The 12,738-nt window shown below is 44.6% G+C and overlaps 1 protein-coding gene across 5 annotated transcripts in view; it reads left to right on the top strand.

Annotated features, from left to right (window-relative positions):
* LARP1 (La ribonucleoprotein 1, translational regulator) overlaps positions 1 to 12,738 on the top strand; it is a 108,662-nt gene that overhangs the window by 87,693 nt on the left and 8,231 nt on the right. For all 5 annotated transcript variants that reach the window (XM_055285511.1, XM_055285509.1, XM_055285507.2 and 2 more), the window contains exons 9-16: positions 2,681 to 2,849; positions 2,963 to 3,132; positions 5,092 to 5,484; positions 6,357 to 6,480; positions 6,607 to 6,812; positions 7,268 to 7,374; positions 9,277 to 9,428; positions 11,829 to 11,973. In XM_055285511.1, the coding sequence (XP_055141486.1) occupies positions 2,681 to 2,849; positions 2,963 to 3,132; positions 5,092 to 5,484; positions 6,357 to 6,480; positions 6,607 to 6,812; positions 7,268 to 7,374; positions 9,277 to 9,428; positions 11,829 to 11,973 (1,466 nt within the window). The remainder of the gene's footprint in view (positions 1 to 2,680; positions 2,850 to 2,962; positions 3,133 to 5,091; positions 5,485 to 6,356; positions 6,481 to 6,606; positions 6,813 to 7,267; positions 7,375 to 9,276; positions 9,429 to 11,828; positions 11,974 to 12,738) is intronic.

Raw genomic sequence — 12,738 nt, 5'->3', positions numbered from 1 at the left:
CCAGTCTGAGTTATAGGGGTGCTTTATTGCTACTTGGTTGGTCATTCTTTCTAGATGATTTTTTTGTTTTTTGGTGAGATAAAATACATCATGGAGTTATTCTGTTTTTTGTTTTTTTTTTTGAGATGGAGTTTCACTCTTGTTGCCCAGGCTGGAGTGCAGCAGCATGGTCTCAGCTCACTGCAACCTCCACCTCCCAGGTTTAAGCAATTCTCCTGCCTCAGCCTTCCAAGTAGCTGGCATTACAGACATGCATCACCACACCCAGCTAATTTTGTATTTCTAGTAGAGACAGGGATTTACCATGTTGGCCAGGCTGGTCTCGAACTCCTGACCTCAGGTGATCCACCCACCTCGGCCTCCCAAAGTGCTGGGATTACAGGCGTGAGCTACTGCGCCTGGCCTGTTCTGGTATTTTCTATTAAATGGTCTTTACTTAACCTTGTGGGTCTTTTATTTTACCTACTCCTTTCTCCCATGCCCATAATCTTAATTCCTAATGATACCAACATAATTACTCATTTTGTTTTATTTCACAGTATGTCTACAGTCTTTTTTTTTCTTTTTTTTTTCCTTTTTTAAAGAGAGAGGGTCTTGCTCTCACAGGCTGGATTGCAGTGGTGCGATCATGGCTTACTGCAGCCTCAACTGCCTGACATCAGGCAATCCTCTTGCCTCAGCCTCCTGAGTAGCTGGGATTACAGGTGCGCACCACCATGTGTGGCCAATTTTTAAATTTTTTATAGAGATGAGGTCTCGCAGTGTTGCCCAGGCTGGTCTGAAATTCTGGGCTTGAGCCATCCTCTCACTTCGGCTTCCAAAGTGTTGGGATTACAGGCGTGAGCCATTGTGCCAAGCTCTACATTATTCTTACAATATCTCCACTACCACTGAAAACAGTTTTTCCACTTATACAGTCAAATAACTGTATCTTCAAGTCATTCGAAAGAATCTTTGTGTGGTTTCACATTTAAATTGATATATATATATTAGTTTTATTTTGCTTCCAAGTTTTAGAGATTGCTTTCTCCCTACTCCTATAATTTTCTAAGTTGTTTTACATTTGTGTAAAACATTTACATGGTTCTAGAGTCTCAGCATGGTATAGTCATAGATGTCTGACTTAAATTCTGTCACTTACACCCTTTCTTCTCTTATAGGCAAACTTTTTAGAACCTTTCCATTTAAGAAAAAAGCAAATGCCTCTGTATGTATTTGTATCCTTGGTAAATGGAAATATACAACACATGCATTTCTTCAATTCTTTTTTGTTTTCACTTAATATATCTGGGAGCTAACTGCAAAGTAGCAAAGTAGCAGTATATAACAGAAAGATATTCCTCATTCCTGTGTACAGTTGCATAGTTAACCATTGTGTGGAATGCTCCATGGTTTTTTCAACTGCTGCTCCTATAGATGGATGTTTTTTTTGTTTGTTTTGTTTTGTTTTTTGAGACGGAGTCTCGCTCTTTCACCCAGCCCGGAGTGCAGTGGCGCAGTCTCGGCTCACTGCAAGCTCCGCCTCCTGGGTTCACGCCATTCTCCTGCCTCAGCCCCCCGAGTAGCTGGGACTACAGGCGCCCGCCACCGCGCCCGGCTAATTTTTTGTATTTTTTTTGGTTGTTTTTTTGAGACTGGGTCTTGCTCTTTTGCCCAGGCTGGAGTTAGTACAGTGGTGTTATCAAAGCTCACTGCAGCCTCAACCACCTAGGCTCTCAAGTAGCTGGGACCACAGATGTGTGCCAGCCACCATGCCCAGCTAATTTTTTTTACGATTTGTAGTGATGGAGTCTCGCTATTTTGCTTAGGCTGGTCTTGAACTCCTTTGCTCAAGCAATCTACCCACCTTGACCTCCCAAAATGTTGGGATTACAGGTGTGAGCCACTGTACCCAGCCCGCTTTTTTGATTAATATTTTGTGGGTTTATCCACCTCAGCACATGTAAAGTTGGTTGTTTTTTTGTTTTTTTGAGATGGAGTCTTGCCCTGTCACCCAGGCTGGAGTGCCAGTGGCGCCATCTCGGCTCACTGCAACCTCCACCTCCTGGGTTCAAGCGATTCTCCTGCCTCAGCCTCTCAAATAGCTGCGACTATAGGCGCCTGCCACCACGCCCAGCTAATTTTTGTATTTTTAGTAGAGATGGGGTTTCACCATGTTGGCCAGGATGGTCTCGATCTCTTGACCTTGTTATCTGCCCGCCTTGGCCTCCCAAAGTGCTAGGATTATAGATGTGAGCCACCGTGCCTGACGTGTAAAGTTTTTTAATGTCTGAGTAGTGTTCCCTCATGCATATGCTGTAAATATTTAAATTGCCTATGCGATGGCAAGTTAGGTATTTTACAGTTCTTGTTCTACTCCAGTGTTACTGTGAATGGCTTTTTGTTCAGATATTACACATACTGCTCCCTGTTAGTGCAAGTGTTCTCTAGGGCAGATTACTGGAAGTAGGATTGCAGCCTCAAAGAGTAAAAGGGTAGGTGTTTTCATTATGCTGGTACCTCCTATAAGTTTGAACATCTCACATTATCTACCAGTTGTGGAAGATGGTGCCAATTTTCTTATGTTACTGGTAGCATTGGACTCATACCAAGCCCAGGGGAACCCAGTTGTCCACCATTTCCAAGATCTTTCTGTCCAAGATTTTCTTCCTAATCCCCTCTTCCTCCTCCTCCCCTGCAGGCCCTAAAAGACAGCAAGGTGGTGGAGATCGTTGATGAGAAAGTTCGTAGGAGGGAGGAACCAGAAAAGTGGCCTCTTCCCCCAATAGTGGATTATTCACAGACTGATTTCTCCCAGCTTCTCAACTGCCCTGAATTTGTCCCCCGTCAGCACTACCAAAAGGAGACAGGTAGGTACTTGCTGGCATGAGGATTGCCCTTGTCCTCCGGGCAACAGTCCTCCTCAGGGCTGGCATCAGGAGAAGGGCTGGAGGGATGAAGACTTCACCTTTCCACCCTTTAGAGTCGGCACCTGGCTCTCCTCGTGCAGTCACCCCAGTGCCAACCAAAACAGAGGAGGTCAGCAACCTAAAGACACTACCCAAGGGCCTGTCTGCCAGCCTGCCTGATCTGGATTCTGAGAACTGGATTGAAGTGAAGAAGAGGCCTCGGCCTTCCCCAGCACGGCCCAAGGTGAGTGAGGCCTTGTCCCTTGCCTTGGTTCTAGCACTCTGAGCTAGGGTGCTTAAAGGGGATAACACATGGGCACAGCACTCTAGCTCTGAGGGGCCGGCAGGAAATCTGGGTTCATAGTGTGAGTTGAAGTTACCAGTAGTGGCTACAGAAAGGTTGATTTGGCCTGTGTCCATTTCCTGTGGGGAACCACCCTTTAGGGCGCCCTACTGTGTGAGTTCCTCAGTGACATTTTTCATAAGGGATCATGCAGCATCTGGCAGCGATGTTTCGGGCTTCTTGATTCTTGGCTCTTCTTTTTGCTCCATCTGAATTTCTGGGGCTGCATTTTCAGTGTCTTTTCCCTGAGTATGTCCCCACTATCACGTATGTAAGCCCCTTAGGTCCTCAAAAGAGGGAGCAGATGCATGGCCCAAATATGGAGTTAGTCTACACAGGTCTGCTGCACTAATGGCAAGGTGACCTTGGGAAGCCTGTTTCATACCTCAAGGCTTCAGTTTCCCCATCTGCAGATGAAAGGAAGGAGAGGTTAGAATATTCTAGATAATAGCTTATATATATAAACAGATGAAGTTCACTGTTAAAGAAGTATTACAATCTCTAACTAAAATTACTACTTCCTTTTTAAGTGCTGAATTTTTCTCCACATACCTGCTCACCGTCACCCACTTTGGAGACCTCTGGCCTGGGGCTTGTGAGGAGACTTCAGACTTGACCTTGAACTTTGGGTCTATGGAATTCTATACTCCCTTATCTATTTTCCCATAGTGATTACCTCTCATCTCCTTTCTCTTGCCTGCCTGTTTATACACAGAATTCCTCACAGTTGTGGCTTCAGCCCTCAAAAAGTGTTGGAGATCCAGCCAGAGACATGAGGAGAAAGGTAGTAAGTGGATAAGGGTTTTACAAAGTCCAGGCCTATGAAGTTTTGTTTGAAACAGGGGTCAGACTTAGCTCCCATTCCAGAATTAGAGCCCCTACTCCGACCTGGTCTATCTTAAACCTTAAAAAAAGATAGGTTTAGAGTTTATGTGGGAAGCTCTTGGCACAGCAGGGAATCTACTTTTGAATAAATACTGTGAGTTTAGACAGATGCTTCTCTCTCAGCGTCTCATATTCAGTCTATCAAAACAAATAGTTTTTCTTTGCTGAAGGCACCCTGTCTTCTCTTGCCTTTGGAACAATGGTGTTCTTTCTGCCTAGCATACTCTGTCCCTGTCTTCATCTGGCTTACTTATGTTCATCCTGTGGTAGTCACTTCTTGAAGGAGGCCTTCTGTAACCATTCTTAGTCACAGTTGACTAAGCTTCTTTCACTGTGTGCTTCCACAAACCTGCTTATAGCCTTTACCATACCACAATGCAGTTGGCTGTTTGGTTGACTTTCTCCCACTGAGCTCCCTAAGAAACAAGGACCTTGTCTTATTATTCTGCTTTTAGGCTTTTCATACAGAGCTTAGGACTAATGGATACTCCCTCATTTATTATGTAATTGAACATCTGCTATTACCAGATCCCTATCTAGGTACTGAGTATATAATGGAAAGCAAGGCAGCTGTGGATCATGGAGCTTCCAGTTTATTGGGAGATGTTGAGTAGATGGATAAATGGATGAATCAACCTGCTGAACTTCTGTATGTCCACTTGTAAGCTAGGTGCTATGTAGGATATAAAGGTAAATGAGAGCACAGTTCCTGCCTATAGAGAAGTCATCATCTAGTTGTTTGTGCATGACTGTGATATGAGCTGTGAGTGGAGGAACCTGGACTTCTATGAGACATCCTTTCTCATAGTCATAAAGCTGACTCCCAGGATGACACTTGTGACCTGCTGGTGTTACCAGGGTCATAGTTGAACAGTCTCATGCTGAGGGACTGGAGCTTCCCTCTCATGGTATAGCTACAGAATCTGGGCCAAGATCTCTGTTGATTCCTTTTCCCCTTCGTCTGTCCTATTTTAGAAGTCAGAGGAGTCCAGATTTGCCCACCTGACCTCTCTGCCTCAGCAGCTGCCCTCCCAGCAGCTGATGTCCAAGGATCAGGATGAGCAAGAGGAACTGGATTTTCTGTTTGACGAGGAGATGGAACAGATGGATGGGCGGAAGAACACCTTTACTGCCTGGTCTGATGAGGAATCTGACTATGAGATTGATGACAGGGATGTCAACAAGATCCTCATTGTCACCCAGACACCACATTACATGCGCCGGCACCCAGGGGGGGACCGCACAGGCAACCACACCTCGCGTGCCAAGATGAGCGCCGAGCTGGCCAAGGTCATTAACGATGGCCTCTTCTACTATGAGCAGGACCTGTGGGCTGAAAAGTTTGAACCTGAGTATTCCCAGATCAAGGTGAGGCTTGGACATAGCAGTGAGTGTGGAGCCTGGGGTGCCTGTATTGTACGGAGAAGAGGAAGACTGATTAGCTGTGCAACTTTAGGCAGTTCCTTATAATTCAGAGTCTCAGAATTTTTATATATGGGAAGGGGATGATGACTGACATCTAGCTTGGGCATTAGGAGTGAGGGGTGATGTGTAAACACTGCAAACTCTTCAGGTGAGGCAGGGGTGATTATTATCCTACCTGCGGATCCATAGTTAATATTATGACAGTTTGCTGGACACTTTTGTGGGGAATAGAAAAAGGGTTAAATTGTTATTTCTAGTCTTAAATATTTAGGCTTCTAAAAATTTAGAAGCCTTTTAAGAAGCTTGTGTTGAGTATGGAAAATGGAGAAAAGATAGGTCTTTTGAAAAATTGCTGCATCTCTGTTGTGGGATTTTACAGAGTGGGTATGTTTGGTGGTAGGTTGTCCTAGGGTGAGCCTTTGTAACAAGTAGCAGTGCGTTTCCTGGAAGTAAGGAGGAAGGAGAGTTGCCCAGCCACTGTGTGATAAGGCAGTAGCAGAAAGAGAGATGGGGAACCACTGGAGCTTTCAGGGGAGAGTCTGTAGTGAGTTCCTGAGGAGCTACCGTCAGCCTGATCTCAGTATTACTACAGGGAGGGCAGGGTAAGCACTGTCTTCTTCTGGGCTAGCACACTTGTGCCAAGGTAACTGGGGTGAGGAATGGTGACTGGGCAGCTGAGAGCCTGGGGACCAGAATTCCACGTATGTTGACGTGGGAGCTGCCCTCTCCAACTTCCTGCCAGTCTTGATTCCTTAAACAGGCTAGAGCAGCCTGCTTACTTACATCTTTCCACACCCATCTCATGACCTCTGCAGCAAGAAGTCGAGAACTTCAAAAAGGTCAATATGATCAGTCGGGAGCAGTTTGACACACTGACCCCTGAGCCCCCTGTGGATCCCAACCAGGAAGTTCCTCCTGGGCCACCTCGGTTCCAGCAAGGTGAGAAGCAGGCACCTGAGATCCTGACATGGGTGAGAGGGTCTAGGGCCCTTGGACTGGGGGCTATCCCAGGGTGGATGCCACAGGCCTTTCCCTGCTTCCTGACTCCTCTCTCTGCCTCTGCAGTTCCTACGGATGCCCTGGCCAACAAGTTGTTTGGTGCTCCTGAGCCCTCCACCATCGCCCGCTCTCTACCAACCACTGTCCCAGAGTCACCAAACTACCGCAACACCAGGACCCCTCGCACTCCCCGGACACCACAGCTCAAAGACTCAAGCCAGACATCACGGTTTTACCCAGTGGTGAAAGAAGGACGGACACTGGATGCCAAGGTGAGGCATTCCTATCGGGCTGCTCAGAGTCTTGCGTCTACTTCATTGCATTCCAGTGCTTTGCTTCTCTCCCTTGCCTTGTCTGAGCCAAGGAAGTGCTAAATCCTTCACCTGCTCTGTGTTCTGAGGCTGGTGGGCTCACCTAGGATTAGGTGGCCACATCTGCAAAATATACTGGGTGTGGGAGTGGTGGCCCCATGTAGAAAGGCCTAAGGAGGATTGACCAGGTATGAGTCCTTGGGCAAATCACTTCATTCCCAAACCTTGATTTCTTCACCTGTTTGAAATAGGCATACCAGTTCCTAGCTCACCACTGTGAACTTTATAAGAGAATGAATATGAAAATGCTGTTGTAAAATGTGAGAGATCATGCCCGTCTTAGTCCTACAAGTGCTTGATGCTCCTCAGAGTTGTAGCAGTACAAACGGTAACAAACCCTGGGCTAACCTTTGCAGATGCCTCGAAAAAGAAAGACAAGACACAGTTCAAACCCACCCTTGGAGAGCCATGTGGGCTGGGTGATGGATTCCCGTGAGCACAGGCCCCGTACTGCTTCCATCAGGTACCTGGGGCAGTGGGGGAAGAGTCATCAGGCTGCCTGTGGGATGGGTGGGTGAGCCATGAAATTGACTGGACCAAGAAGATTGGTCTGAAAATTAAAGGGACCCTCATCTAAGAGGTTTTAAAAAAACCAGTGGTGTGGAAAGCTCAGCCTAGGACCTGGGAACGAGGGGAAGGCTTTTTTCCTAAAGAAGTGGTGTGGCAGTCACATGAGACCAGATTTTCATACATGCAGAGAGAAAATCTCTCTGAATTCGTTTCCAAGCCTGGGTATCTACTTTCTACCTGAGGAAGAATAGCCAGGTAGTTGAATAAACAGATTTCTGGCAGTCTCTCTGAGCCTACTGTGTCTTGGGAGGCTACCTGAAAAGTTTTAAAAATTAAAAAAATACATATTTATTGGCCCCAACCTGTATCTGCTGACCCTGCTTCTTGGGGTAGGGCCCACATTCTTTTTTATTTATTTCAGTAAGATGGCCCCAGCGTGTTTCCTGTTTCCCAAAACAAGCTTTGAGAGCCACCTACCTATGACCAATGCTCTCTACTCCCTGCAGAGATGGCACAGACTGCAAATAGGCATGCTTTTGAAGAAAATATACAATTGATCTTTGAACAACGAAGGGCCTGGGGTGCCCACCCTTCACACAGTTGAAAATCTATGTATAACTTTTGACTCTCCAAAAGCCTACTCTTTTTTTTTTTTTTTTTTTTTTTTGAGGCGGAGTCTCGCTCTTTCCCCCAGGCTGGAGTGCAGTGGCGCGATCTCGGCTCACTGCAAGCTCCGCCTCCCGGGTTCACGCCATTCTCCTGCCTAAGCCTCCCGAGTAGCTGGGACTACAGGCGCCTGCCGCCGCGCCCGGCTAATTTTTTTGTATTTTTAGTGGAGACGGGGTTTCACCGTGTTAGCCAGGATGGTCTCGATCTCCTGACCTCGTGATCCGCCCGTCTCGGCCTCCCAAAGTGCTGGGATTACAGGCGTGAGCCACAGCGCCCGGCCTCAAAAGCCTACTCTTAACCAGAAGCCTTACCAATAACATATAGTCAGTTAGCATGTTTTGCATATTATATATATTACATACTGTATTCTTACAATAAGCTAAAGAAAAAATATTACTAAGAAAATCACAAAGAAGGGAACAACAGACACTGGGGCCTACTTGGGGGTGGGGAGAGGGAGGAGAGTGAGGTACAATTTACCTACTTAACAAACCTGTACACATACCTCTGAACCTAAAATAAAAGTTAAAATCATAAGAGAAAATATTTACTGTTCAGTAAGTGGAAGTAGAATCATCATAAAGGTCTTCATCTTCGTGGTCTTCATGTTGAGCAGACTGAGAAGGAGGGGTTGGTCTTGCTGTCTCGAGTGGCAAAGGAGAATCATCATAAAGGTCCTCATCCTCGTGGTCTTCACATTGAGCAGGCTGAGAAGGAGGGGTTGGTCTTGCTGTCTCAACAGTGGCAAAGGTGGAAGAAATCTGCATATAAGTGGACCCACGCATGGATCCATGCATTTCAAACCCATGTTGTTCAAGGGTTCACTGTAGATGGGTTTTGACCCATGATGGCTCATTAAAAGGTTAAATGCTTAAAGTTAATAAATGGTTAAAAGTTCAAGTTTTATCATTGGACACGTTTCTGCCATTAAATAGTCTTATGACCCTGGATGAGTCTCCTCATCTCTGTAAGCCTCAGTATCCTCTGTAAAACCCTCTTGAGAGTTGATGCAGAGTTAATCAGACCTATGGATATAAGTTAAAGGCCTGTAACTGGGCCTCCTTGTTTGATACCCTGTGAGAGGATGGATCTTGGCTGACAGAATGGATCAGAGGAACCCCTCCTAACCTTATGGTGGGGTTGCTGTGGGGAACCTGGTGACAGTTATTTTTTGTGGTTTCTGTAGCTCCAGCCCCTCAGAAGGGACGCCTACAGTTGGCAGCTATGGCTGTACCCCTCAGTCATTGCCCAAGTTCCAGCATCCTTCCCATGAACTGCTCAAGGAAAATGGCTTCACACAACACGTCTACCATAAGTATCGTAGGCGCTGCCTTAATGGTAAGAAGTGCGGGGGGCAGGGGACGAGCCTCTGGGCCCCTTATTTAGACCCAGAGTGTAAGGGTTGGGGGATACGGGGATAGGTGACTCTTTTCTCTGACTTCAGAGCAAAAAAAGACATGACGTTATAGCAAGAAGGACTGAAGTTAGACTCGGGCCAGGTAGTTTTAAACTGTAGGAAGCTAGGGGAATATGGCACTCACAACATTCGTGTTCCTTGATCTTCCTCTATTGATTATTAAAGCTGTCAATTAAGTATTTCCGTATCTCTGGCAAGATTACTGACTCAGCCATTGTCAGGTCTAGTCCACTGTCCATCACAAAAGGTGGCATATGCTCTCTAGAACAAAGGTTGCCAAACTGTGGCCTGTGAGTCAAATCCAGGCAGTATTCTGTTTTCATATGGCTTTGGAGCTAAGGATAGTTTTTACATTTTTAAGGGGTTGTAAGAAAAAAAGATCTGTGCCAGATACTTTATGTCTTCTGTAAAGCCTGAAATATTTGTTCTCTGTCCCTTTACAAAAGTAGTTTGCTGATCCCCCCTCTAGCTGATAGTGTAAGGAAAGAGCCTGTCTAGATGCTCTTGCCTGTCCCCACTCTTTTAGTATTCTGATAGGTTGGCTGTAAAGATGCACAAAAGCAATCTAACTAGTCACCTGTAGTTATTAACTCATTCATCCCCTTTCATTCAACAAAACATGGCTGCTAAATTCTTGATTCATCCACTTCACTTCTCTCTTTCTTACTCTATGTGTAATAACAGCTTTATTGGGATATAATTTACATATGATGCAGCATACCTAAAGTATACAATGTAATAGCTCTAAGTATATTCATATAGTTGTGTGCCCATCACCAGTATCAATTTTAGAACATTTCCATTACCCCCCAAAATGCTATGCCCCTTACCAGTCATACTCATTATACATGCAAACCCCCAAAATCCTCCCAGCCCTATGAAACTACTAATCTACTTTCTGTCTCTAAGGATTTGCCTATTCTGGACATTTCACATAAATTATACTGTATGTGGTCCTTTGTTACTGGCCTCTTCCCCTTAGTATATTTGGTATACTAACAAATACACAGCAAGGTTCATGTCATGGCATGCATCAGTACTTTATTCTTTTTATTGCCAAATCATATTCCATCATATGGATGTATCACATTTTGTGTATCCATTCATCAGTTGATTGGCATTTGGGTTGTTTCTACTTTTTGTCTATTGTGAATAATGCTACTGGGCATATTCACATATGGGTTTCCTGTATACATAGCTTCTCCTTTATTTTGGATGGAAGAGTAGTATTGCTGGGTCATGGGGTAACCATGTTTAACCCTTTGACAAAATTAAACACAGTTTTCCAAAGTGGAAATTTTGGAATTTTATATTGAAATATAAAATTTTCATTTTATATTTCTAAAAGCAATATCTGAGGCTTCTGGTTTTTCACATCCTTCCAACACTTGTTATTGTCTATTTTTATTTATTTTTATTATTTAACATTATTTTTGAGACAGCACTTTGCTCTGTCACCCAGGCTGGAATGTAGTGACTCAATTATAGCCCACTGCAGTCTCGAACTGTTGGGCTCAAGCAATCCTCCTGCCTCAGCCTCCTGAGTAGCTGGGACTACAGGCATGTGCCACCATACCTATCTAATTACTAAAAGTTTTCTGTAGAGACAGGGGTCTCACTATGTTGACCATGGTGGTCTTGAACTCCTGGCCTTAAGCAGTCCTCCCTCCTCAGCCTCACAGAGTGCTGGAATTACAGACATGAGTAACCTTGCCCAGCCAAGATCCTTTTTTAACTGGATTGTTTTCCTAATTATTAAGTTGTAGGAATTCCTTTATCAAATACATGATTTGCAAATATTTTCTCTGATTCTATGGGTTATCTTTTCACTTTTTTGATGCACAAAATTTTTTCTTTTTAATGATACTCATTTTCTCTTGTTTTGTTGCTTGTGCTTTTGGTGTTGTGTATTTTTTGATATTACTGTTTTGTACTTGTGAATATTGTAGGACTCTTGAGGTAAATATTGGTAATGAGCTAAATACAGTTTGTTAGAATTTACAAACAATTTGTTCATGCCTCGTCTCTACGGCACTTGAAAGTAGTACCAGTTGAGGTGAAGAGCTAGACTGCCAGCCTGGTTCAGAAGCTGCTGCCACCTGCTCCTGGAAAAGTACAGGCCCAGCTCCCAGCGTCAGGGCCTGGGGCAGAGTGGTTAGTGCTCAATAAATTATGTGCTGAATGACTGAGTGGCAGATGATGAGTGAGGGGATTTGGAAGTACAGGAGAAAGGACCAAGTCTTAAGTTCCAGGATCCTTTGTCCCTGAAGCAAGGGCAGCCTGAACCTGAGACATGTCTTTCCTCCTTTCTTTCCCATCAGAGCGGAAACGCTTGGGCATTGGCCAGTCTCAGGAGATGAACACACTCTTCCGCTTCTGGTCCTTCTTCCTCCGAGATCACTTCAACAAAAAGATGTATGAGGAGTTCAAGCAGCTGGCTCTGGAGGACGCCAAAGAAGGCTACAGGTGAGCAGGTTTGGGGTGGGGGACTTTGGCTGGTGCTTAGGGATGATGTGGGATCCCTAGTTGGTCTGCTTCCAGAACTGTAGTTGGAAATTCCTTGCATATTTTCATTCATATACTTGATGAAAAATTTGTTTTTAAATGATCAGTATATTCACATGGTTCAAATTTCAAACATTTTAAAAGGTTGTATAATGAAGAGTCGTCTCATCCCTGTCCCCCACCCATCTGGTGTCTTTCCCCACAGGCAACCAGTATCAGAATCTTGTGGGTCCTTTATAAAGGACCCTATGTAAGTAAGTAGATACTTGTGTAGTCTCCCATGCCACCACCACTCCTTTTGTTTATACAAAAGCTGGCCTACGTAATAATATTTTTTTGCACCTTGCATTTGTTTTTGTTTAATACTATATTTTGGAGATCATTCTATAGCTTTACATAATTAACTTTGTTCTTTTTTTACGGGCTGTAACATGGTCTTATATGGATGTACCATGATTTATTTAGTCAATCTCCTATTAGTGGATACTTAGGTTGTTTCCAATATTTTGCTATTAAAAAAACCTTGAGTCCTTTTTTCCTGGCTGGGTGGCTCACGCCTATAATTCCAGCGCTTCGGGAAGCCAAGGCAGGAGTTCAAGACCAGCCTGGGCTCAAGCAATCGTTCTGCCATAGCATGACCCTGTTTCTATTTAAAAAAAAAAAAAAAAAAAAAAAGACCTCTCCATGCCCCCACCCCCTCCTCAATTTTCAATGTAAAATGTGCTC

The sequence above is a fragment of the Symphalangus syndactylus genome, chromosome 7, assembly GCF_028878055.3.
Source record: "Symphalangus syndactylus isolate Jambi chromosome 7, NHGRI_mSymSyn1-v2.1_pri, whole genome shotgun sequence".
In the NCBI taxonomy this organism is placed as follows: domain Eukaryota; kingdom Metazoa; phylum Chordata; class Mammalia; order Primates; family Hylobatidae; genus Symphalangus; species Symphalangus syndactylus.
This window is presented reverse-complemented; position numbering and strand designations above follow the sequence as displayed.